The sequence below is a fragment of the Mirounga leonina genome, unplaced genomic scaffold (genome assembly GCF_011800145.1).
Source record: "Mirounga leonina isolate KUSES-001 unplaced genomic scaffold, KU_Mleo_1.0 Mir_180, whole genome shotgun sequence".
Lineage (NCBI taxonomy): Eukaryota > Metazoa > Chordata > Mammalia > Carnivora > Phocidae > Mirounga > Mirounga leonina.
The window spans coordinates 1,895,569-1,922,333 of record NW_023270469.1 but is presented as its reverse complement, the minus strand read 5'-3'; the positions used below and the strand labels follow the sequence as shown (position 1 = coordinate 1,922,333).

Here is a 26,765-nt window from a genome sequence, read left to right as displayed (position 1 = left end):
TGTGGCTTGGAAGGAACGACATGGGGACCCCCGCCTGGGGTCCACAGACCCACCACTACTTCAGACTTGTCCTGGCCTTGCACCAACCAGCTGACCTCACTGAGTGTGGGCCTTCCCCTAGGATGGAGACCACGAGGAGTCAGAGGTTCCTGCCAGCTCTGGGGATAGCCAAGGAGGGGAGTCCCATCTCCCTGCTCTTCCTGCTGTGTGGCCTCGGAAAAGTGCCCTTGTCTCTCCGAACCCCCGTGGGCCCTTGTGGAATGACCCCACGTGGCACTCTATCATGAGTGCTCCACAGTGGACCGTGTCCTTCAGACACCGTGGTCGTGTCCTGACCGCCGGGCTACCCAGCAGCGTTTTCCAGGTGCATCCACACCAAGAGGGCAGTGGGTAGGGGGAAGTCTTCGTGACGACCAAGATCCCTGACTTGAAAGAACAGTCCTTATTCTGAGATGGGGGTTTTGTTTCCTTCTGTGAAAAAGCACATACCCCGCATTCGTAACTGCCAAGACTTGGAAGCAGCAGAGCTGCCCTTCCCCGGGGGGTGGATGACCACACGACGCAGCCACAGCAGAGCTGGACGCCTCCGGTGATGGGTGCCCTGTGCATGAGGCCAGGCTGGAGGGGCTCACCGTGCACCATCCCAGCTCTGGGGACAGGGCAGGGGTCCGTGGCTGCCCGGGGTTCGGGGGAGGGAGGAACAGGCAGAACACAGGACTTGTAGGGCGGCGGCAGACTCTGTAGGGTGCGTGCACGTCTGTCCAGACCCACAGAATGCCCAGCCCCGAGCGTGACCCCTGCTGTAAACTATGGACTTCCGTTAGCATGTCGATATTGGCCCACTGACTGGAACAAATGTGTTGCATTAATGCAAGGTACCAAAATGGTGTGCGGGGGGGGCATTCGGGAGGTCTGTGTGCTTCCCAGTCTTTCTGTAAACCTGAAACTGCTATTAAAAAAAAGAAAGAAAGAAAAACCTCTTCCCGTGATGGACGGATGTGGGGAGGAGAACGGGCACCGTGGACACCTGCCGTGGACCCACACGCTGAGGACGGGGGGATGCTGGTCTCGGGCCTAGTCCCCTGGCCTTCGTGCCTCCAGCACACTCAGGTGTGCCCCCCTCCGCGGTCCACCCCCACCTGGGTGGCCCCTCGTGCCTGCCCCCTGCACCTGAGAGGCTTTCCTGCACTGCCCACACCTGAGTCCCGTCTCTGCTGGGTGGAAGGGGGATGAACGTGGAGGCCGTGCGTGCTGTTCTCCGCTGGGGTCTGCTTTTGCTCTGCGCCCTCCAGACCCCAGGGGGCTTCCTGGCTCGCGTCCCACTCTCCCGGCCAGAATGACTCTTCCCTGTTGGTGCTGCCTGTGACCTCCGGGATCCGTTTCCTGCCGCCAGTCTGCACCTGTCTAACACCTCCACCCCACGGAGACCGCTGCCCTGAGGCTGGGCCCCCTCTCTCCGGCTCCCCCCGCCCCAGCCTGCTCAGGCCCCGGGCCAAGCACTCAGCAGGCCGGCGTCCTCTGCGGGGAGCGGGGCCCCGCGTCGGCACCCCCACAAGATCTGAATCCTTCCCGAGCCTTGGCTTCCACGCTCCCACAGCAGCGGTGAGGACATGATGAGTGCTGAAGAGCCCTCTGGCCAGTGTTCCTCCCCTCCCCCCACAAAACGTTTCACCTTCATCAAGATAACGTGTGCCCGGAGTTGAAGGTGTCCACTAGGGCCCCAAACAAAGACCCGAGGGCCCCGCCCGCCCTACCTGGCCAGAACTTTGAGCCGCCAACTCTGTGCACTTACTGTTCACGCTCTTGCCGTCACGTGTGGGCTTGCTGCTGGGCTCCGTGAAGAATTTTCAGTCGTAACTGCAAGGAGGACACGTTCGGGGGCGCCCGCCACTGGGGCTGATTCCCCACGCCCCTCTCCGCGTCCTCCCGCACAGCTGAACCTCCTGATTGCCGCCTCTTTTCAACTGGGTGGTTTTTAAATCCCTCGAGCTTTCCCCACCTTCCCAAGGCTCCGTGAGAAACCTCTCCGTGCGGCTTTTCACGTGGACACACCGGCCAGATTCCCCACCCGTATATCCGTACGTACACACACATTCTGTGGAATACACGTTTTCTAGATTTCCCTCCCTTGTCTCCGGGAGTCCCCTGTCTGTCCCCTGCTCCCCCTCTGCTTCCTGGACCTCCCCTGCTCCTCTCCTGGGTGTGGAATCTCCCACCTCTTGTGTTTTCATGGTTTACTCCCGCACTTTGCTGCCATATGTCCTGCCATAGCTTTGTAAGGAAGAGTGCCTGGAAGGTCGTTTCGGTGGTTTGCTGGATACGTTGGTCTCGTACAGAGTTCTAGGCTGACATCATCCAGAACTTGGGGGCGGGGGGTGGCTGTCCCTCATGGCTCGGCTTCACTGCTGCAGAGGACGCCCATACCGTTCTGATTCTCTGCCATTCAAGTGCAGTCGCCTCTGGTCCCCCTAAGTGTTGGGGATCTTTGCTCTTGACGGGGGGGTTCTGAAACGCTGCTATGCCGGGTGTTGGTGGGAGTCCTTCCCCTTCATTGTGCTGGAGTCCGTGAGCCCCTCCGGCCTGGACCCTTCGGTGCTGGGACGCTTTCCTGACCTACGCCTTTGGTAATTTTCCGGAACTCCTGCCGTACAGACTTGGGGCCCCTGGCTGACTCATGCTCGACTCTGATTTTCTTCTCACTGTTTCTCACTACTTTGCCCACCTCTTCTTTTTGTTCCAGTTTCTGATTTTCTTGAATTTATCTTCCAACTCACCAAAATTCATATTTTAGCCATCATGCTTTGAATTTCCAGGAGCTCGTTCTTTGTCTCTGACTTTTCCCTTTTTTTTTTTTTTTGTTGCATTTTATTTGCACTTTGTGGACACAGGATCTTCTCTCCGGATTTAATTTCTGGGCTCCTGATGTCTTCCATACTCTGCATTTTTCGTGATTTTCTCCAATGCCTCCCCTCCCCCCTACACTTTTTGTATGTTTGGGTCTTTCTTCCTATTGGAGGCTTTCTCCAAATGTCTGATGACCCTTGGCTGGTTTTTTTTTTTTTTTTTTTTTTTTTGAGTGTGAGCACAAGCGGTGGGAGGGGCAGAGGGAGAGAGACTAGCAGACTCTGGGGCTCCCACAACCCCAAGATGCTGACCTGAGCCGAAGTCAGACCCTTAGCCAACGGAACCACGCAGGTGCCCCTTGGCTGTTGGTTTATTAAAGTAAGATACCAAACAGCTGACTGGGCCGATTCAGCCCCTTCAGAGGAACTCCCTGCTCCTGCCGGCTGTGCTGATTCCAGCTGCCCTGCCCTGGATTGTCCGGGAACTCGGGCGGGGTCCCTGTTCAGAACAGGGACTTCCTCCTAGAGGTCAGGGTCTGGCTTCTCTCTGCCGGGGGTCCCCCAGGTGTGATCTCCTGGTTCTGCTTCTCCAGGAGGAACTTCTCTTTCTGTGTCCTCTGTATGTGTTCTCAGCACCCTGATTTTTATATTGGTTTACTGGATATCACAGACTGGGGGACTCAACCCATCGCCGTGTGCTGGGTCCCAGTCAGAAGGCTGGTGGTCCCAGATCAAGGTGCCGGCAGGTTGGGTGGCCCCCCCTCACCGCCTCTTCATGTGGATGTTTCCCTGTGCACACACCCCTGCTTTCACCCCCCACTTCTTACAGGGTTAGGGCCCACACTAACAGCCTCCTATTTCTTATTGTGGTCAAAGATCACATGGACTTTACCATCTTCGCCATTTTCCCGTAAAATCCCCTGCTCCCGTTGACTACTCCGCTCTAGGCCCTGGCACCCACCATCCTACTCTCTGCCTTGGATTTTCACTTCTTTAAGTATCTCCTATAAGTGGAATTGTGCAATAATTGTGTCTTTCCTTAGTGTGGTGTCCCAAGTGTTCACCCGTGTCCTGGCATGAGTCTGGATTCCCTCCTTTTAAGGCCGAGTAACGTTCCATTGTGTGCATAGACCACGTTTTCCTTATCCGCGTATCGGTCCTTGGGTCCTTGGCTTGCTTGCATTTCCTGACTGCTGCAGACGTGGTGTGCGGAGGCCTCGGAGACCCTGCTGTGTGTCCTCCGGGGGGGGGGGGGGGTGCACGGAAGCGGCCCGCGGGCTCCTACAGTCGTTCTGGGTTTATTTTCCGGAGGAGCCCCGTGCTGTCACCCAACAGCTGCAGCATTTCGCGTGCCCACCGACGGTGCAGAGGGGTTCCGTTTTCTCCACGCTCTTACCGACACCGTTTCTCGTGTTTTTGACAGTGGCCGTCCTGGTGGGTGTGAGGTGGGGTCTCGCTATGGGTTTGACGTGGGTTTCCCTGATGGCGAGCGATGCTGAGAATCTTCCTCTGTGCCTGTTTATTAGTTTACCTCAATCCTGTCTGCAAAGGCCATGTCGCCAAATACGGTTAGTTCTAAGGTACTGGGGGGCAGGACTGTGACATGGGGGATGAATTCTGTCCCCCACCCCCCACCAGCCGTAACTCTTCAGAGCCCCGCTAAAACAGATTTTTAAAAATGATACTTCCTGGTGTTGGTGATGAGGGGGGAGATGGTCACTCTTTTGGGGTCTTTTCCAAGGGCAGTGTGTCAAAAACCTTAAAACTTCCTTTTGAATGAGCAAATTCATTCCAGGAGTTTATCCTGAGGCTATAACCTGCGTATGAAGATAAGCTATCAAAAGTGAGGAATGGGGCACCTGGGTGGCTCAGATGGTTAAGCGTCTGCCTTCGGCTCAGGTCATGATCCCGGGGTCTTGGATCAAGTCCCACATCGGGCTCCCTGCTGGGTGGGGAGCCTGCTTCTCCCTCTGCCTCTGCCTCTCTCTCTGTCTCTCTGACTCATGAATAAATATATTAAAACATTTAAAAAAAAAAAAAAAGGAATGACCTCGATGTTCCACAGAAGATGGGCTTGTTGCTTCTGTGTTGTGGAACATTCATGTGTTGGGCTAGCCGCAACCATCACTAATGATGGAGACACGGTGGAAAGCGGTCCAGGGTACATTGGGGAAGAAGGTTCTAGAACCTAGTATGCCCACATGTGCAGTGATTCTGGCACCCTGGCTCTGCGGCTCATGGGCTGGGTGCCCTTGGACTAGGCTCTTCACCTCCTGGTCCCCCTTTGCCACATCCCTCACCCCAGGGATGCCCCGACCAGAAGAATCAGCTGGGGGTGGTGGCAGGTGCATGCCACCTGCTCTGCTCTGACCGTGCTGATTCGATAGGTCAGAGTTCATGCCTGGAACTCTGGTTTTCTCAAAAAAAATATCACAGCGGGTGGCTTTCGTGTTACGGGGCATGTGGGAAGCACCTGTTTTAGAGTCCTGCCTGGCTTGGGGGTTCTGGGCTTGGCCCTGTGTGCAAACATGGGTGCAGCTTGACTGCTGGGTGTGTCCTCCTGCTGGTCAGTGGCCCCTCTGCCCACCCAGCCTGGCCAGGGTGCAGGGATGCGGGCGTCTCTGCGTTCCCATCCCCCCGGCATGAAGGTGGGGGTGCAGGGATGGAGGGGCCTCTGCGTCCCCCAGCATGAAGGTCGGGGTGCAGGGATGGAGGGGCCTCTGTGCATCCCCCAGTCATGAAGGTGGGGGTGCAGGGATGAGGGGCTTCTGTGCATCCCCCTGGCATGAAGGCCAGGTTGCAGGGTGTTCTGTCCATCTGAGGACAAAGGAGCCTGGAGCTTTGTTTTGTTTTGTTTTGTTTTTAAAGATTTTATTTATTTATTTGATAGAGTGAGAGAGCACAAACAGGGGGAACAGTAGAGGGAGAGGGAGAAGCAGGCTCCCCGCTAAGCAGGGAGCTCGATGCGGGGCTCGATCCCAGGACCCTGGGACCATGACCTGAGCCACAGGCAGATGCTTGACCATCTGAGCCACCCAGGCGCCCCTGAGCCTGGAGCTTTGTAAATACCGGCTTTTACTCTCAGGGAGATACCAGTTCAGCATGGGGCTCTCACGGCCAGTCTGACATGTCCTGGGGCACACAGACACCCGGAGGACAGACAGGGGGTTCTGGGGTGTCCTAGGGAGTGTTTGGGCCCAAGGGACATGTGGGCTCACTAGAAGGAGTGAGGGGTGTCTGGGGAGCCGGCACTGGAGAAGCTCCCACCTCCGTGTCTTGCTCTGAGGAAGAACACCCCGGCTGCTTCTCCGTTTCCTCCTCTGGTAGGAAGCAGTCACGCGGGCTTCCTCACTTCCTGGCTGATGTCCCAGAGGGAGAAGGTGGTTGGCCACAGTCTGGGGTCCAATCACCTGTGATGGGAGGGGAAGGGCTGCCCCCGGTGCCCCCAGGAGGGAATGGCCCTGTAGGAGGCAGGCCCGTCCAGGTGTGCGGGAGGCTTCTGGAGGGGAGAGCACAGCCTGGGCTGTGGTGTTGAATTGCGTGGGCCACGCCAGATGTTGAACCTCCGTGGGGTCCCAAGCGTGGTGTCCGTCTCCCCGGGGAGCTTGTTAGGAATGCAGCTTAGGCTGCACCACCTGAGTCAGAAGGTCGAGGGGAGTTGGCATGCCCCATGTGGGGGACGCCGATGCTGCTCAAGCGTGAGCCCCCCTCACTGGTCTTGTCTGGTTTGCTCTTCCCTGCGTGTGAGTCTCGCTGGCTCTGGATGGCATTTCATGAGCGAGGTTCAGGGAAGTTGGCTCGCTCACCTGCGATCCCCTTAGATCTCCTGATTCCAAGTTCCAGGTGACGGGATGGAGGGGTTGGTCCATTATCTTTGTTGTGATGGGCAGGTGAGGGGGTGACAGAATCCCTGGGAGGGTCACCTGCCTTCCTGAGCTTACCCGGAGGGAAGCAGGGATGCCCCGAGTGATCTGTCTGCATCTGGGTGTCTTGTGTGAGGGGCGGCCCGAGGTCAGGGTGAAAGTGCACACAGGAAGCTACCCTGCTCTGGGGGCCTTCCCAGCATGCTGCGGGACAGCACCTGCCAGGCCCGCTTGGCCTTCCCCTCAAACTGGGCATGCTGGCCTCTGCCTTTTCACACACAGGCTGCTTGGGGTGTCAAATGAAACAACAAAACACTGGATTTAATGTTCTGTGAATAACCAGTTGGATTCAAACACCATTGGGAATCGGGGGGCTTGAATTGAACCCTTGTCCCCCCACCCCACCAGCCCCAGCAAGGAAGGAGAGGCGAAGGACTGGCGCAGGGAGGAGGTTGGGAGGGAGGGCAGGGGGCAGAGGTTGGGAGCCTCCCTCTGGGAGAAGCCGCCTCCCCAAGGCCTGTCTGGGGTCCGTTCTCCTGGTTCCTGCCTGCCCTTTGCAGCAGGCAATGAAGACTGCACTTCCAGGCGGGTCCTAGCAGAGCTGGTCTGCTGTTCCCGCGATGTCGGATCCAGTTTCTTACCGACGCCGGCCACAGCCTCACAGATGAGTTCCCACTGGGGGCAAACATGCACATACAAGCAAACTGCGGGCTCCGGCCGCTCCCAGCTCTTGATGTGCGTGCGTGCTACTTATGGACCTAGCAGGGGGCGTAATTGTCACCCGGGCCGCCAGATGGGGACTCAGGCTGCCTGACCTGCGGTGCACCTGCTCCAGGGCTTAGGGAGAGGGGGAAGGGCGGTGAGCTCGGGGTTCAGGACCTGCCCTGGGAGGGCCTCCGTTCCCTCACCTGCAAAGGGAGGTGTTACCGGCCCCCTAAGGTTTGGGTGAGGAAGAGTTAGGGTGAGTGAGTGTTGATGCCTTTCCATGCTCTGCACGGCCGCCTTCCCCATCTTACAGACAAGGACGCTGAGGTTAAAGCAGACTTTCCCAAGGTCACAGATCCAGAGCGTGGGGTCGGGACTCGAACCCAGGTCTGCCCCACTCCCGACGCCTCCCCGAGGCCCTGCCCGTCACAGCCTCCACCAGGCCATGCGTGAAGCTCCTGGGAGTGCCTTCACTGTTTACATTTTTTAAGTTAAATAGACATAAAATCTACCATCTTGACCGTTTTGAAGTATACAGTTTAGTGGTGTTAAGTGCGTTCGTATTGTGCAACCATCATACCATCCACCTTCAGAGCTTTGTCATCCTCTGCCCGACCTGGAGCTCCATCCCCATGGCACACCTGCTCCCCAGCCCTGTCCCTGGCCCCCTGTGCCCCCCATCTGCTTCCCGGCTCCATGGATCTGGCTCCTCCAGGGCCCTCGTGTGAGTGGAAACGTTCAGTGTTTGTGCTGTTGGGACGGGCTGATTTCACGGAGCGTCGTGTTCTCCAGGCCCATCCATGCTGTAGCAGGTGTGAGAACGTCCTGAGTTTTAAGGCTGATTGACACTCTGCTGCGTGCATGGACCCCATCTTGCATATCAGTGACCGCCTCGGCCTCCTCTGAGGGGAAGGAGGGGGCAGGGGCTGAGCCTCCCTTCCCTCACGGGAGGTCCTGCACTTTGGGGGGCCTTCCATCGCAAAACCCGGGGTGTCACCATGGAAGGTCCCAGCTGGCTGGCCAGATTCAGCAAATAAACCTATGGGAGACCCAGCTAAACTCAAATTTCAGATCATCACCGAAGGTACTTCTTGTATAAGTATGTCCCAGGCAGTTCATTCCCCCAAATTACTCATTGTTCCTGTGAGACTCAGCTTTAACTCAGCCTCCTGTGCTGTATCTGATAGCCCTGTCCCTAAGCCACAAGTAGAAGGGGCACCCTGGGTTTCCGGGAGAGAGTCCCTGCGATGGCAGTCCACTCGCAGCCTGAACTGGGACAGGAGGGCTGCTGTGTGGGCAGCAGGTCTGCCTGCCTGAACGGGCCTGCTACCCCCAGGCCTCCGCACTCCCACTGCCCCTGGTCCTGGGTTCCCACTCACAACCCCGGTTGGTGCCAGCCACGGGGTCTCTGTCCCAGGGTGGGCATGCGGTTTGGCACAGAATCAGCCATAACCTTTGTCCCACCCCCATGACTGCCCTTGCTTATAGCCAGGTTGACTCTGGGGAGTGGTGCAGTGGATGCTGTGGAGCAGACGGGTGCCCCCCCAGGGGGAAGGTGCCCACTGCCTGACAGGCAGCCTGACGCAGGAAGAGCTCGTGGTCGGGCAGGGGTGGGAGGAGGGGAGAGGGGGTGGGGAGCACCCCTGCTGCTCCACGTCTGCTCCTCCACTTGGGGCAGTGGGCTCAGGGCTGCCTCCCCTCCGCAGGGCACACCGCCACCCAGCTTTGGGGTTGCCAAATGACTGAGCACTGTGCGGGGGTGCAAAAGCCCTCATCTCGGGGTGGGATGAATCCCACAGGGTGGCACTGAGGGGCGCATGCGGCTGAGACCACCACTGGCTTGGCTCCGCCCCGCCCTCCCTCAGCGACACCTTCAGGAGGGCATTGGTCTCAGGCTCTGCTTCTAGGAAGCACCTGCCTGTGGGTCACTTTCAACGGATAGGCTGCTGTCTGCTGGAGCGTAGGGTTCCCAGGTCCTTTGTCCTGGCGCCTCGCCCCGGCCACCTCTCTCCCCACCGAGGCCAGGCGCCAGTCATGAGGAGAATAAGGTGTCAGGACACAAGGCCCTCCCCCTCTGGGGAACTTGCAACCTGGTTGAGCAGGGAGACGTGTCCTGCAAAGCCGGGCATCCCCCGGAGTCTGCTGGGGAATGCTGGGTGTTGACCTGGATGCCACGGGTCCTGTGTGGGCGTGCAGTCAGCTCCACGGGCCGGGGTACCTCGAGGCATAACTGAGGAGGGGGTGCCAGCTGGGTTGGATTGGGTGGGATTCGAATGGCAGGGGTGGGGATTGAGTAAGGGCAGGCTGCGTGGACACGTCTCAGGCAAGCCCATGAGCGGTCAGGACTTGTTCTGACTTGGGGTTGTGGGTGACAGGGACAGGGGTGACACATCCCTGACTGAAGTCCTTGGGGGCCACACGGCAAGGCTTTGGATTCCACACTTGCTTTGCGTCTTAGCTCTGGTGTGGGGCGAGCACGTGAGGGAGAGGGCCTGGGTGGGAGACAGTAGGGCGTAGTGGGGAGTGGGGCAAACTGGAGGGGCACCCCATCTCAAGGAGCATGCTGCTGCCCTCCACTCCATTTTGCCATCTGAACACAAAGATCTAGGGTTGCCAGATCCTATAATTCTTTAGGAGAAAGAAGAGCCGGACTTTTATGTGAAACATCTTGATTTTGAAATGCTGGCAATTCATTTTTTATAAAAACCCTGTGGGACGAATAAAACTTGTATATTGGTGAGTTTCTGGTTTACAGCCCCTGTGGCAGTGAGTTGGAAGAGCGGTGGGACAGATTCACCCCATTTTCCCTGAAAAGCCCTTCCAGGGCGGGGAGCCCCTCCGTGGAGTCCGGCTGAGGCCTGGCAATAAGTCTAGGAACACAGGATGGACTCCACACCGAGGGCCGTTTTCCTCTCCCAGTGAGTTAGGGCATGAGGGCTTTCAGAGTCCTACAGACGAGGAGACTGAGGGTCAGAGAGGTTCCCATCACACAACAAGTCAGTAGAGCAAGGATATGAGCCTGGTTTTATTATTTTTCCTTTTTATTCTGTTGTGGGAAGGTATTCTATATATTGTAGAATTTGCTGTTTTAACCACTCTTCACGCAGTTCACTGGCATGATAGTCACGGTGTCGTGCAACCATTGCCTCTATCTACCTTCAAAACTTCTCCATCACCCCAAATAAACCGACCCCATTAGAGAACAACTCCCCGTTTCCCCCTCCCCCAGCCCCTGGCACCTGCCCTTCTCCTGTCTCTGAACTTGACTGTTGGAGGGGCCTCATGTCAGGGTTCTCACATGGTGTCCGTCCTACTGAGACCAGCTTCTTTCACCCAGTCCTCCAGGCGCATCCATGTAGTGGGTGTCCGTTTTATGACTGAATAATATTCCATTGTATGAACGGTCCCCCTTTTGTTTATGCATTCATCCATCGACAGACGCCTGGGTTGTTTCCACCTGTTGGCTGTTCTGAATGATGCTGCTGTGAACATGGGTGTGCAAATATCTCTTTGAGTTTCTGCTTTTCATTCTTCCGGGGATGTCCGGTCTGCTGGTTGCAATGCCTTCATGTCCCCAAGTGCTTAAGATGTCCCCGCTTACTGCTCTTCCAAACCCTTCTTGGATGCCTCCAACAACTGGGAACTTCCGCCCAGGGCAGCGTCCTCACACCCAGTTTGTAGCCCGGGTCTGTGTCCCCGTGGCTGGACTCCCGGGCCCCATGACTGTTGGGGGCCCCCCAGCGGCATGTGCCTCCTCCCCCTCCACGTGCAGGGGGAGCTCTCCAGTTCACTCCTGACTCTGCATCAGACTCTGACACCTCCCTTTCCCCTCCCCAGCCTCTAAGAGAATGAGAGGCAACCGTGGGCAGCAGGGCGGAAGTGTCTTCACCAAAGACCACTGGGGATATAACCACGTTGTTCCGAGACACAACCACGGAGGCTGGGTCTACCGTGTCCCGCCACCCCCCGCGCTCACCCCTCTCTCCTTTTGTCTCCGCAGGGACCTACCAGGGCCAGTGGGTCGGTGGCATGCGCCAAGGCTACGGTGTGAGGCAGAGTGTCCCCTACGGCATGGCGGCGGTCATCCGCTCGCCCCTGAGGACGTCCATCAACTCTCTGCGCAGCGAGCACTCCAACGGCGCCGCCCTGCACCCCGACGCCTCCCCGGCGGTGGCCGGCAGCCCGGCCGTGTCCCGCGGGGGCTTTGTGCTCGTGGCCCACAGCGACTCCGACATCCTCAAGAGCAAGAAGAAGGGGCTGTTCCGGCGCTCGCTGCTGAGCGGGCTGAAGCTGCGCAAGTCCGAGTCCAAGAGCAGCCTGGCCAGCCAGCGCAGCAAGCAGAGCTCGTTCCGCAGCGAGGCCGGCATGAGCACGGTCAGCTCCACGGCCAGCGACATCCACTCCACCATCAGCCTGGGCGAGGGCGAGGCCGAGCTGGCGGTCATCGAGGACGACATCGACGCCACCGCCACCGAGACCTACGTGGGCGAGTGGAAGAGCGACAAGCGCGCGGGCTTCGGCGTCAGCCAGCGCTCGGACGGGCTCAAGTACGAGGGCGAGTGGGCCGGCAACCGGCGGCACGGCTACGGCTGTATGACCTTCCCCGACGGCACCAAGGAGGAGGGCAAGTACAAGCAGAACGTCCTCGTCAGCGGCAAGCGCAAGAACCTCATCCCGCTGCGCGCCAGCAAGATCCGCGAGAAAGTGGACCGCGCGGTGGAGGCTGCCGAGCGGGCCGCCACCATTGCCAAGCAGAAGGCGGAGATCGCGGCCTCCAGGTAGGAGGCACGGCGCGGGGCCGGGTGGCGGGGCCGGTCCTCAGGATGAGGCACGGGTGTTTCTCGAACTGTGCCCCGTGGAATCTGGGGGCTCCTTGGAGGTTCTTGGGGCGTGGGGGCCGGGCAGCGGTTGGTCTGACGGGGTTCTGGGCCCGACAGCCGTTCCTCCGACAGAGCAGAGTGCCCTTTGTTCCACGTGCTGGTGTTTCACATGGCGTAGCCGTGGGTAAAGAAGGTGCACCGTTCTGCCGGCGACACAAAGGTCTGATGTCGCCATGGCCGTGCTCCCGGCGCCGCGGGCATGTGGGGGAGGGAGGAAGCTGCCCTGGTTGTCCATGGGCCCCAGGAGACAGCCCCAAGCGCGGGGACCGGCTGGGGCCCGGCAAGGGGCCCATAGGACACTTGTGTGTGGGCCAACAGCTGGTGTGAGATGCAGCCCTTCCTGAGTTGGGGTTCACAGGGCTGCTGGGCACTGAGCAACAGGCCCTGGGTTGGCTGTTGGCGGGCACCATGTTGGTTTTCGCGGAGACTTTGGTGTTGGTGCAGGGCGTGGGCTCAGAGCTGGGAGAAGGGGCTCAGGGCCCGGTTGCCTGGAGCTGCAGGGGTAGGTAGGCAGGCGTCCTGGGGACGGCTTTACCCAGGCTGGAGGCGTCTGGGAGGACAGCCCCGGCGTCTTTCTGGATGATTCTGTGTTCCCAGCCAGGGTCAGGAAAGCTCCTGGCTCCGTTAAGTCTCAGGCTGCCCAGCCTTGTCACTAATTAAAGTTTTAGTTTGTTTGGCTCTGGTTTTCCGTGACCTTTGATCCACAGCAGAAGAACAAAAACCATAGCTGGGGTTTATTGGCAGAATATCCGTGGCTCCCAACGTCTGAGGTTTTAGAGGGAGAGGAAATCCATTCTGAGAAGCCCAGAGAAAGACGCAGCCGCTCCCTGAGGACCAAGGTCCCACAGTGCGCTTCCCTGTCCTCCCCCAGACGCGTCCGGGCATGGAAACAAACAGGACCAGCGTTTTTGACGACTCCCCTGGGGGTTTAAAATGAAATTAGGTGTAATAGTTATTTTTTCCATCCTAAATGTGACCTTGCTCGCATAGAACACGGAACGTAGGAGGAGGACGGCGTCATCGCCTCTGGTCAGCTACAGCGTCCAGACAGCCTGGCATTTGGGTGCATTTCCCACCGTCCCGTTGTGTGTGGTGTGGTTTGTTGACCTCCGTGGATGAGAGCCCGTTCCAGGGCTGGGGGACCGCGTGGCCGAGGATCCGGTGTCCTCGCGGCAGCTCCCGTCTGGCTGCGGGTCCGTTCTCGGCCTCCAGGTCTCCTGCAGAAGTGACTTTAAAGTCCAGCGACCAGGAGAACATCCTTGGGACTGAAGACGTGGGACACAGGGCAGTTTTTTGACAAATCCCACGGAAACGGGGGCTCGAGGTCATGTTGTGGGCAGAGCTCAGAGTCCGCACACCTGACGAGCTCCACTTAGGGCAGGTTTCAGTCTGAACCAGGAGTGACGGCCCCGACCCGCGGTGAAGGTCCAAGGACTCAGTTGACGACAGCGCTGAGTATTGGGGCCGGCTCAGGGGGGCTGCTGACCCTGGTCCTGCTCAGGCCTATTGCTACTGAGCAGTCCGGGGAAGGTGCTTCCCCTCTCTGGGCTGGGTTCCCTGTGGAAGGACAGGATGGAGCACTGCACGGTGCCCTCCACCTGTGTGGGGCCTGGTGCAGGCCACTGTCACCCTCCCAGCCCCTCCCACCCTGAGGCCTTTTGGGGGAGTGGATGTGCCTGAGTGAGACTCTGAGCTGCATGGGCCTCTTGGTGCCCAGGATCACCCATCAGGGGCAGGGGTGACAGCGTCCTCTGTCCCTGCAAATAGGGACGAGGATGAGCCTCCCTTCCAGGCTGTGGGATGGGGCCATGCTTCCTGCATTTTCTCAACGGGCTTAGATTGGGGAAAAAAGAGGGCATGGACCTCTGTCTTCGATAGCAAAGCCCACAGATGAGAGCTGGGTCCGTGTCCCAGATGCCCTGAGGCCCCCCCCCCCCAACTGGAGTGTGAAGTGGCCTCGGTGGCTGCCGGTGGCTAGCCCCAGGTGGACTCTGGTCATTGTCACAGCCACGAGACGCCCAGGCCATGCGGGCGGTAGCAGAGAGGGGCCCCACTCCCTCCTCGGGTCCCGGCTGGGCACAGGTTACCGAGGCAAGTCCACGAGAGACCATGTGGCGTCTCCTCCCCCGGGGGGCAGCTCTGTGGGGACAGCTGCCCAGCGGATGGGGACACGGCCTTTCCTGCAAAACATGGGTGGGGGGGCACACAGAGCTTGAGTTCTGAGAAGGGTTCCTGTATGTGGGCCCACAGCTGAAGGGGTGGCGGCGTCGGGGGAGTGCCCACAGCCCGGTTCCCAGTCCCCAGTCTGTGCACGGGAATCGCTGGGGCTCTATGGCACATGGAGCCCAGCCCCCCAGAGATGCTGGGTTCCTTGTCTGGGGTGCCGCCTGGGCTCAGAGCTCCTTAGGGCTTTCCAGGCCATCTTCCGGTGTCACCAACACCGGGGGTGGTAACATGCCGAAGGCGGGGCCCCACCCCAGAGCTGCTGGTTCGGGGGTCTGGGCACAGCCTGAGATCCTGCATTCCTCAGGAGCCACCAGCACGCCCCCAGGGCGGAGGTGCTACAGGAGACGGGAAACGGGTGGGGGAGGGCGTGCCTGGTGGGTCGGTCGGCAGGGGGGGGGCGCGATCAGAGCAGAGGGCACTGCTGTCCTTCCCCTGTGCCTTTCTGTAGCATTCTCTTCCCCCGTTGTGACTGACGGCCGCCCCCTGCCCTGTCACCGATGGGGGGACACCCCGGGTGCCCTCGAGGAGCCTGCTCCGAGCAGCGTGTATTCTGATGGACCTCAGTATAGTCGCCCCCCGTTGTCATTCGCTCCAGCCCTTCCGTGAAGCATCCTTAACGGGACGTCAGAGGTGTCCCTCCGTGCTTGCTGCCTCTCCATCACGCCTCCCGGGGCCCATGGCAGACACGACTGGTCGATCAGCAACCCCCCAGCAGTATCTCGAGCGCCTGCTGGATGTCCAGGCCGAGCCGGTGCCCCCGCAGTGGGGCGTCGGGGGTCCCGGTGGCTTTGGGCCGCTGTGAGGTCGCCGTCTGCCCCGTTCTTAGCGCGATCGTGGGCCGGGGGTGCCGCGTCCAGGCAGCCGGCCAGATCACCTGCGGGGATTACCTGCGGCACCTCTCCTCCTTCAAGGAAACAAAACCCTTCAGGACCTGGAACGTGTGTGTGTGTGTGTGTGTGGCTTGCTTTTTAAAAACATTTTATTTCTTATTAAAATGATATATCCACGCAAAAATAGTAAAGTAATAAAACAGATTGGTGTATGGTCACCGAATCCCACCAAGACCAGTTCATCCCCTTAGAGGCAATTACAGTGACTCCCCCTTAACCTCGGGGGATCCGTTCCAAGATCCCCGGTGGATGCCTGAGCCGTGGACAGAACTGAGTCCCTTGTGCTGGGTTTTCCTAGACGTTGTACTTGTGAGGAAGCTTAGTTTATAGATTAGGTACAGAAAGAGATTAACAATAATAATGGAACATCGACAACCACATACCGTGATAGAAGTTACGCGAACGTGGTCCTTGTTGTTCCCCAGCCCCCCTCGGTGCCGGGGTGGGGACATGCCCCCGTGCGAAGATGGAGTGCGTGGAATGACTTGGGTGTGGGACAAAGCATGAGGCCACCTCTGACCACGGGTCAGAAGGGAGATCACCTGCCTCCAGACCTCGACTGACTGTGGGCAGCGGAAACCTCGGACCAGGGGAGACTACTGTGCGTTTTTTGAGTGGGCTGCATGCCCGACAGAGAGCCCAACACGGGGCTTGAACTCACGACCCTGAGATCAAGACCTGAGCTGAGGTCAGGAGTCAGATACTTAACCGACGGGGCCGCCCAGGCGCCCCTGACAACTGTACGTTCTTGTCAGGCTTGTCTCTGTGTCTCTGCAGACCTGGGTCTCACACCCTCATGGTTCCCTGCTGCAGTGATGGGACCGTGCTGTCCGTGGCCCACTTTTTTCCTCACTTAGGTTGGGATATCCAGACCCGTGTGTTTCTCTGCCGGCTGCACGATATTCCATGACATGGATGCACCTTATGGGTCCAACCCTGACTCTCTGAATGAGTTTTGGATGCATCCGATCTCTCGGTCTTACGAACGAGGCCGCAGAGGCTGTTTGCCTGACCCACTTCGCTGCCGGCTTGCAGAGTTCTGCCCCGTAGCCTCCCGGAGCAGGCCTTGCTGGCTGAGGGATGCATGCGTTTAAAGTCTGGTGGATGCTGCCAGGTGGCCCGATTTACCATGGCAGGGGTGGGGTGGGGAGGGAGGGCCGCAGCCAGACGTGGGGCGGCCTCGACGGACTGCTCTGTCATCGTTTGTCCCTGTTGGAGTCTGACTAATGCCCCAGAGATGTCGTCCTCCTGATCGCTGGGCCCTGTGGGTACGTGACCTTCCGTGACAGAAGGGACTTTGCAGACGTGAAGGGTTTTAAGAGGAGGGGATCGTGCAGGACTGGGGGCAGTGTGATTATAAGAGTCCTAGAGGAGGTGCGCACAGGCTCAGAGTCAGAAGGCCTGACATTGGAGGCAGAGGTGGGTGATGTGGCCTCTTGAAGAAGGGAGGAAACTGAGCCCCCCACCCCCAGCCTCTAGAAGGAACCAGCCCCGCCCGCCCTGTGACTCTCTAGAAGGGGCAAGCCCGTCCCCTTCCCCCGCTGCCAGGCGGTCAGCTTTTCCAAGCCCTGCAGAGCTGGGCTCTCTGTGCAGGGTATGTGAGCTTCCTGCCTCCGGGGGAGGGCCGGCCACCTACTAAGGACAGGCCTTGTGGTGGGCGAGAGCCATCTGTTCTGGCTCTGGCCTCCCGACATGAAAACCGAAGGAGATGCTGGGGAGTGGGTGCTAGATCCTGGGAAGGGGCCGGGGCTGGCCGAGGGCTCGCCTGGGGGCGAGAGGCTCCTGCTTCCCAGGCTGCATGCACCCCCAAACTTTCAGTCCTGCCCCAGAAGTCCAGGGGCTCCTGAGCGTGGGCCTGTGTCCCGTGTCCTCTGGTGCCTGGCGGGGGCCGGCTCCTGCCCACACCGCCACCACGCCACACCCCGTGGTGCCTCACCCTCGCACAGGGGTCAAGGGATGTGGGCTGTCGGATGTGATTAGGCTCGTGGCCTGTTTTGCTCCGCTGTGTACCACTCATCAGACAGAAGGCACAGAGCCTGTGACTCAGCCCCAGGCAGCGTTCCCACCTGGCACTCAGACAGGCACCTTGGATGACGTGGGAGACAGGAAGCTGGCCCCACACTGGCCACATGCAGGAGAGCCCTGCACCAGGGGTCCCGGGGCCCAGAGCAGGGCTGGGGGCCGTTTCACCCGTCCTCTCCTGAGCTTGCCGCCTCTCCAGAGAAGCCGGTGCTTCTTACAGGGCCCTGGAGGGAGGGACTTCAAATCGGTCTCCGTGATCTGTCCCCAGACTTGGTGACTATCGGGTATTCCCCCTCAGTGGGACCCTCAGCCCACCTGCTGCAGCGGGAGCCCGTTTCCTCCTCTTGGAGAGACGTGGTACGTGGTCCTGCTGTGTGCAGCTCTCCAGCCTCCGGCGAGGCTCGTGAACTCCCCGGGCTGTGTCTTCCACTCTGTAAAATGGGTTGAAAACAGCAGGTACCTGGTGGGGTCGCAAGGACAGGCAAGGGACGCCAGGTTGTCCTTCCTGGCACCTGAGAGCAGGCAGGGAGAGAGGTGCAGAGAGCAGAGCGAACCCCCTGCCCTTGACCCCCTGGTGGTCACTGAGCCTCCGTGTCCCCCGCCCCCGAGTGAGCTGCACCCTTGGTGCCGGGGACGGCCACGTCCACGTCAGTCAGACCTGGACAGTGTGGTTTTACTGGGGCTCGTTTCAGTCCAGCCTGGAATCCGGTGGGTGCTTGTCGCAAACTTTGCATTTGTTCCTGATTCCAACCCCCCCGGCCGTGCCCTTTGCCGTGTGACTTTGGGGTCCCTCCTGTTAGAGGCTCGGCCACGTGCTTTGGTCAGTGGCATGGGGTGGGTGTGGCGGCCGGCCCCCAGCTCGCCCCTCTTGGGCCCCTGCCAGCACCGTGACAGCATGACCTGGGGGTGGGAGACCCTGGGAAGCCCCCGATGCACCGGCGAGAATAAATAGTCACTTCAAGCCACCTCCTTTGGGGGGATTGCTACCTGGTGCCTAGCTGACTGATACACACCATCCCGCGGGTGGTTCTGGAAAGAAGGAGTCTCTGCTGCGCCCCAGCCATGCTGCACTGTTGACCCTTTGGGGAGAACACTCCTGATCTTCCCCATGTGAGTGTCCTGGGCTGCCATGACAAAGTGCCGCCCTTGGGGGGGGCCCTGAAACAACAGGAAGCCAATCTCTCCCAGCTCTGGGGGCAGAGGTCTGAAAACAAGGAGTGGGTGGGGCTGCACTCCTTGTGGAGGCTCCCGGGGAGGGTCCTTCCTGCTGCCTCAGCTTTGGGGGTCCCAGGGATTTCTTGGCTGGTGGCCACGTCCCCCCAGGCTCTGCCTCTGTCCTCATTTGCCCTCTCCCTGTGTTGGTGTCTGTGTCCCCTCTTCTTACAAGGACACATCCTTGAATTGAGGAATACCCTAGCCCAATCTGACCTCCTCTTAATTAGATCTGCAAAGACCCTATCCCAAGTAAGGTCACGCTGAAGTTCCGGGTGGATGTGAATCTGGGGGTGGCCGGAGGGAGGGGTACGTCCTGATTCAACCCGCGGCACTCTGCACCACAGCTAGGCTCTTCCCGTGCTTATGAACCCCGGTCCGCCTGCTCCTTCACCTCCCACAGGTCACAGCTCCTTGTCTGGGGAGTCAGCCTGTTCTCCAGAGAGCTGGGATCGGAGCTCACCACACACTCACTCAGGGCCCCGTCCCCCCTCCCCGCAAAGTGTCTTTAGTTCTTGGGGTCCCGTGGCCCTGCCTCAGCTTTCCTGGAGTTTTCCATGAAGCAACATCCACCCAAGGCATGCGGTGTGTGGACCTCACCAATGGCGAGATGGTAGGGGGGTTATCCCGTCACTGACGGAACCTGCCACGGCTCTCAAAACACCCCAGCCACTCCTCCGACTTGAGCTTCAGGCCTCCCACCCACTGGCGTCCCCTGCCTCTCCCAAGTCCCACCAACGGGCTCTGCCAGCCAGTGAGCCGCCCAGCCCGGCTAGCGCCCAGGGAAGGGCCACCCTTGAGTGTGAGAGTCACGGCTTCCAGGCCGCCACCCTCGAGGCCGGAGGGAGAAGTGGGTGGGGATGAAAATAACGGGCTGGGGGGGTGGGGGGACCCCCTCCCAGCAGGAGCACGCCACTGAGCTGAGTCTCCGCTCTGGAAGGATCCTTATAGTTGGCATGACAGCTCCTAAACGTAGTCTTCAGGGGATTTCGAAGAGCAGTTTGACTACTTGTGGTTTTCTCCTGACCTAGGTCTGTGTAAAGTGGGACTTGGCCGTGGTAATCAGGACTCCATTGCAAGCAACAGAGTCACAACTCAAATAAGTTCAAGACGAGAGGGGCTGGGTTGGTTCTTGTTTTGTGGGCTGCTGTCAGGCATGGCTGGATCCAGGAGTTCAGATGATGTCAGCGCTTTCTCCCTCTCGGCTCTGCTTCCCTCTGTGTGTTCATGTCCTTTTCCAGCAGGTTCCCTGCATGGGGCAGGAAAGACCAGCAGGTCTGTGCTCACGTAATCCTTGTAGTTCTCAATCCAGAGGGAAGGAGAGAGCATTCTGACCAGCACGCACGTCGGAATGATCCGGAAAGGCTCTGAGCGGCCAGACTGGGTCACGTGTGCACCTCCAGCGTGATGCAGGGGGTGGAGGATCGATGCCGTGACTGCCGCAACGTGGAGTGGGGGAGGGACAGTCGGGGCACGTGAACCCTGCCCCAGCTTCGGTAGGGAGCAGGGCAGAGATTCACGTCCTCGTGCGGGTGATGGATGCGGGCGAGCCGAGGCCCATCTCCTCCTACCGAGACGGGTTCCCCTGACGTCCTCAGGTTCATCCACGTTGTAGCAGGTATCAGAGGGTCGTTCCTTTCTGTGGCCGAGTAGTATTCCCGCGCACGGATGTGCCACATCCATGCATCCTCTCCCCCGTGGGCGGGCATTTGGGTTATTTGCACCTTTGTGATGAATTCCACTGCCATGCACATTCACATACGGAATCTTGTGTGGACGTGTTTTCAGTTCTCTCGGGTGTCCACCTAGGAGCCGAATTGCTGGGCAGCATGGCGATCCTAGGTTTAACTCTTGGGGAATCTGCCGTGCTGTCTGCCACCGTGGCCGCCCTGTGTTAGGTTCCCATCGGCAGCGTGGGTGGATTCTGGTTTCTTCCTGTCCTCGGTGGCTCTCGTCACTGTTGGTCTGCTTCTCACCATCCCCGGGGGTGCGAGGGGGCATCTCCCTGATGGCTAACAATGGTGAGGTAAGAATGCACTTGTTGGCCATTTGTGCATCTTCTTGGGGGAGCTGTCTGCAATCTGCGTTTTTAACATTTGTGTTCTCTGCCCCGTCAGCTACGCTTGTTTGTTGGAGTCCAGGTCCCCATGTGAGGCTGAGCTCCCAGCGGGGGGGGGGGGGGGGGGGGGGGGGGGGGGGGGGGGGCCCCCGTTTTCGCCGCCCCCCCGGGGGGGGGGGGGGGGGGCTGTGGGGTGGCACTGTGTGCTGCCCTGTTTCTCAGCATCCAACAGGGCAGAGGGGGTGCCTGAGCCAGGGTTTGGGGAGGCGCTTCTGGAGCCGACCATGAAGCTATGTGGCGCTCACCTACGCAGCTCTGAGCCCTCGACCCCATGGTGCTGTCCTCGGGGAGCTGTGGGCCAGCCTGGGGACAGACCTGAGTCTGCCATTGTCACCAGGGAGACTCGGTCCCTCCTGCCCCAAGGCCCTGCTGAGCTCATGTGCTAGAGATGTTGTTGCAGGGCCTCCCCAGCGTGGGTCCCTCGGGGGAGGAGACTGCAGCTGCTCGGCACCCTGATCCCTCCTGCCCTCGGCTGCCCCCCAAGCACCCGGCAGGTGCAAGCGTGTCAGGGAGGCAGGAGGACATCAGCCCTTGTCCCATCTCACCACAGCCTCTCCCCTGGCGCCCCCAGCCCTGGGCCCCTGGTGGGTGTGTAGATGTAAGCGTCCCAGCTCTGCCACCTGGGCCTCCCTTGGCAGTCGATACCACCTGCTCTTGGCGGCGGGCGGCTGCGTGTGCGTTCTGTGGTGCTGTCAGGGGGGCTGGCGGTGGGGTGAACGGTGCCCCCAGATGCACAGCCCTCCAGAGCCTCAGAGGGGCGGCTCGGGTGCTGGGATTCACGACTCCTTTACCCCACGCTGGTGCTCTCAGCCCTGGTCTCTGCTGTGGCGGGAGGCATCATGCCCCGCTCCCAGGTCCCACGGCCGCCTGGCCCCTGCCCTTCATGGCTCGGGCAGATTCATCACTTCCTCTCTCGGCTTCGAAAGCTGCCACGAGCAGGAATTTTCCTGGGGCAATGAGAAAAGTTAAAACGGGGCACTTTCCCTCCCTGCCCTGCTGCTACTTGGTCTGGCATGACCGTGCAGGGCTGGCTCGCGGCCCACCAACCCGTCCCCCTTCTTCCCAGGCGCACCGCAGACCCTGCAGCAGGGTGGCCACAGGCTGGCACAAGCCAGTGGAGCGGGAGCCGGTGAGAAACGACCCTCCCCTCCGGGCCTGCAGCTTCATACACATGGCAGCCTTGGGAGCCAGTGTTGAGGATCCCCGGCCCTGGAGTCCCACGTCCCCACCTGGAGGGGAACCACGGTCCATTAGGAACACCTATTCATTTAAAAAAAATGTAATCGTGGTGAAATGTGTATAACATAAACTTTACCATCAGAACCATTTTTAGGGCACCTGGGTGGCTCAGTTGGTTAAGCGACTGCCTTCGGCTCAGGTCATGATCCCAGAGTCCCGGGATCAAGTCCCGCATCGGGCTCCCGGCTCAGCAGGGAGCCTGCTTCTCCCTCTGACCCTATCCCCTCTCATGCTGTTTCTCTCTCTCTCTCTCTCTCAAATAAATAAATAAAATCTAAAAAAAAAAAAAAAAACATTTTTAAGTGGACGTTCAGCGGCATTAAGTACATTCATAATGTTGGGCAACCACACCCTCCATCTGCAGAACTTTCTCGTCTTCCCAGAGTGGAGCTGCTGTCCAAGGGAAACAGCAACCCCCCGCCCCACCCCCATCTACTCCCCGTCTTCTGTGGATCTGACTCCTCCGGGGGGGACCTCTCTCGTATGAGCGGAATCCTGCAGTGTTTGCCCTGTTGTGACGGGCTGACCTCTCTGGGTGTGGTGCCCGCCAGGTCTGTCCGTGCTGTGGCGGGCGTCACGAGAGCCTTCCCGTTGTCTGCGTAGACCCCGCTCAGTGCACCCAGCAGGGGCCGCTCAGGTTGCTCCCGCCTTTTGGCTGCTGTGAACATGGGTGTGTCCTTTTATTTTCCTTGGTATTGGGGAAAATCTCCAATACATACAAAAGTGGAGAGAAGCGTCTATGACACTGTGGGCCACTCACCTGACTTGAGCCCTTTGCAGCTCATCACTCCTCTTGTTCACCTGACCCCTGACCCAGCCTGCACCCCAGGGTCGCTTTCGGAGCCAATTCTGGGCATCCTGCCATCTCCTCTCTAAAGATAAAAACAATTAAAAACATAAGCTCCACATCATCCCACCTGAAAAAATAGCACCAAGACCTAATCCCATTAAGAATCCAGCCAAGCCCTCATTCTGCTGTCGTTGGCTCCTGGGTCTCTTGAGTCTTGTTAAAGCTGCACTTGCCTCCCCACCCCCCACCTCTTCCCCTGGCAGGTGTGTTTGCTGAGCAAACCAAGCTGTTCTGTAGAATTTTCCACAGTCTGGGATTGGCTGAGTGCACCCAGGGTGGGCTTAACCTGCTGCTCGGTCCCGTGGATTCCCTGAAACTGGTAGTTAGACCCGGAGGCCTTATCAGAGTCCGATTCTGTTGGCTTGTTCCTGCAAGGACACGTCCCTCTTGGTGCGGGTCAGTGGTTGGCTGTGGCCACTGCCTGGTCCATTGTTTCGGGAACACCTGGTTTTGACTTGGCGTGAACAAGAAATCCACGTCTGTTCTGTCCAAGCCATTGTCCCCCCGGGCCTGTTTGTTACACGGTTGGCCCAGTCTGACAGATGCGCAGGTCGCTGCAGCTGAAGTCTATCCTGGTGCAGCCAGCCCAGCCCTCGGGGAGTCCGCTGGACACTCTCGAGGCTGCTGGCCAGTCTCCCAGGACACTGAGGGAGGAGGCCCTTCCGTGTGCTGGTTCACGTTCCGGCAGACGCGGCCACAGAGCCCGCTCACCATGACCCCAACAGGCAGAGGAGGGGGCCGTGCTGGCGTGTGGGACCCTGCGCCCAAGGCTCCTGATGTGAGGCTACAGTTAAAATTCAGCACCCCGTGTGCAGTGGGATCCTGTCTTTGCAAAGGAAAACAGATGTATGTGTTGATGAATATTCAAATGCTCGAATTTTGGCTTTGTGGCTGAGTCCCTGTCACTTACCCAAGTGCCCCAACTTCACCCATGCCTTCCCTGTGACCAGGATGGCGCTGTCGGCTCTAAGTGTGGTAAGCAGGGTGGGGCCTCGAGGGGTGGTCCCTGCCATGGGGGTCATGTGCCCTGTTCCCCTCTGCCCTCCACATGGCACAGGCAGGGCCCAGGAGGCCCTCAGCTCATGGAGGGCCTGGAACCACACCCAGGAGCCCCCTGGAGTAGGCACCCCATCCTCTTCCTGGACCCCAGGGATTGGCTGAGCTGGAGACTGTGACTGCCGAGGCCAGGCCCCAAACAGACTTTGAGGCAAGGTCTGTGGGGCCTGCTCTTCTCGAAGGAGCTGAGCACCTGCTGCTGGCACTGGGAATAAGAGAATTTCGGGGGGTAGAGGACCTTCCTCTGGGAGAGCTCACCTCTGCCCGTCTTCAGTGCCTCCTGTCCGGTCATCTCTGTAGACAACAGACTGGCATATCAGCAGCTGTAAGAGGAGTCTGGTCTCTGTTCCGGCACTTCCGAGTCTCCAGGATACAGTCCGGACTCCCTTCTAAACTACAGTCCTCCTTGAATTCTGGCCTTGGTTCCCCCCACCCCCTGGCCAACATCCTGCACAGGTGCCCCACCACCCTCTGGGCAGCCTTCCCCTTTGCACCTTCTGTTCCCTCTGCTTGGAATGGCCTTCCTTCAGCCCAGTGAGCTCCTACACAACCCTCAAGACCCAGTTCAGATGCACCTCTCTGAACTCATCCCTGACTCGGAGGAGGAGGGTTGGCTGCTCCCTTTCTGTGGTCCCTTTGTGTTGGCATCTGTCTTGAGGTGCAGGATTTTTTAATTTGTTGGGACCACGAGCTCCCTGAAGTCAGGGCTTTGCTTCTCTGTGCAGCAGGTACAGGAAGGAAGAGGGGAAGGAGGGGAGTCTTGCTGACACAGATGAATGTATCTAAGGAGTCCACGTCATGGGCTGTAGGATCAGAGCCTCAGTTTCCACTCCCAGGGCAGCAGAATGGAACAGGAGGATGTTCATGGAACACTCGACACATCCCTGCCACCGGAAAGCCCTCCGGGATTGCAGTACTCTTCAGCCTGGGATCCTCCAGGCTGGTGCGGACCTACAGCCAGCTCATGAGACGACCCTGCAGCGGGCTCTGCATCCTGTCTCACCACACCCAGATGCTGCTCCCTTGGGTTCTGGTCACGGCTCCGCCCAGCCTGCAGGTGACCACGCAGGTGCGCTGCTCACCTGGCAACCTCCTGGCAGAGACTCGCGGCAAATCCCCACCGAGCCTGGAAAACGTGTCCCTGCACACGAGCTGCTCTTTGTTGCAAACTCCTGAAGGGTGTGCCTGGCGGGTCGCTGTTGCTCACCTTGGCCGTGGCTGGTGCCAGCCGTGAGCCTCAGGGACCGGAGGGGTGGCGCTCTGGGGCTGGCAGGGGCCTGGGCACTCGTGGTGGCCCAGCTCTGCCTTGTCCCTGAAGATCGTGTTGCTCCACACGGGGTGGGGACCTCGGTCAGCAGCCGTCCGGTCACACGGAGGCCACCAGACCTGGCTCCCGCGCGGGCCTCTTGGTAGAGGTGCTTCACCGCTGGGCCTCCGTCTCCCTGCCCGTGGAACGGGCATTCCTCACTTCCGTTTTAATCTTCATTTCCTGTTCTTCTGATTCTGTAACTTCCCGGGGTGATGTGTTTAACGCCCCCCCCGCCGGCCCGGTGCAGCGCTGGTTGGCATCCCGCCTCCGCGGAGGGGACCCGTGTGGCCATCCCAGGTCCACACTCTGCTGTGCTCGCTTCCGAGGCAGCTCCAGATAAAGTCTGGGGGACAGGAACCTGCCACCAGGGACACGCTCAGGGATCACGGCACCCCTCTGCTGCCCTCGTGGCCCGACAAGCTCCCCTTCCCACCCGCCCGGCGGCTTCTGCAAAACTGTGCTGAGGTCACTGCCCCCCACCAAGGGGGCCTCAATGGTGGGTCTCGGGGGGGGCCCCTCGAGGCGAACCAGCCAGGGTGCTGTGGCCGTGAACCTCCGTCCTCCAGCTGTCCCTGCGAGCCAGGCGCCCCGGGGTCTCTGTCCCCCCTTGGGGGCCGTGTGGGACCCGTTAGGCCCATGTCACAGCTGAGGAGGTGGAGCCGTGCTCCTGCTGAGCCTCCTGTGGTCCTGACGTGTCTCCTCCCCCTTGGCCCGCTGTGCTGTCCGGCTCAGGCTGCCGTGAGCTATCGCAGACCGGGGGCTCCTTGTTGGTGGGGACGGGGCTTCTGGTGGGGCGGTGAGGGGGCTCACGGGTGCACAGCAGCGTGGGCGTGATAATGCCGCTGACCTGGGCACATAGTGGGTTGACCTGGCGAATTTGGTGGCACATAGAACATAAACCGCAATGAGAAAGCTCACGGTGGCCTGAACGAGACAGACGCTTGTTTCTCCTGGGGAATGACCAGAGGGTGAGCGGGCCCCGTGCACACACCCCACTGGCCAGAACCGAGTGACACGGCCACTCGGCTGCTGGGGAGGCTGGGACACACAGTCCCCATTCTGGGAGGTCGTGCGCCCCGCTGCGTGTGTGTCCTTGCTTGGCCGTCTCAGGAGACTGCAGGGAAGCATACACGGGTGGAGCGCTCTCCAGTGAGCTGCCCTCTCTGGCCCTTGGTGCCCTGTGGCAGGTTTTTCCAAAGTCTGTCCCATAGTGAAAGTCACAGAACATATGTTTTGCCATGTTGACCGTTTTTAAGTGACCAGGTCAGCAGTGCTTCATATATTCACGTGGTCATGCGGCTGTCCCTGCCACCATCAGCAGAACTAGTCCCAAACTGACCCCCGCCTCCCCCAGCCCCACCACCCCCCAGCAGCTCTGTCTTCATGGATGGATGATGCCAGGCCTCACATCCGTGGGATATCCACGGGACATGTGGACATCCGTGGGACATCTGTGGACATCCATGGGACATCTGTGGACATCCGCGGACATGTGGACATTTGCGGACATCTGTGGGACATCCGTGGGACATCCATGGACATGTGGACATC

At 59.6% G+C, this 26,765-nt stretch overlaps 1 protein-coding gene across 1 annotated transcript in view; it reads left to right on the top strand.

Moving 5' to 3' along the window:
• Positions 1–26,765, top strand: part of JPH3 (junctophilin 3) — a 73,464-nt gene that overhangs the window by 19,451 nt on the left and 27,248 nt on the right. The window contains exon 2 of the mRNA XM_035024634.1: positions 11,412–12,189. Within this exon, the coding sequence (XP_034880525.1) occupies positions 11,412–12,189 (778 nt within the window). The remainder of the gene's footprint in view (positions 1–11,411; positions 12,190–26,765) is intronic.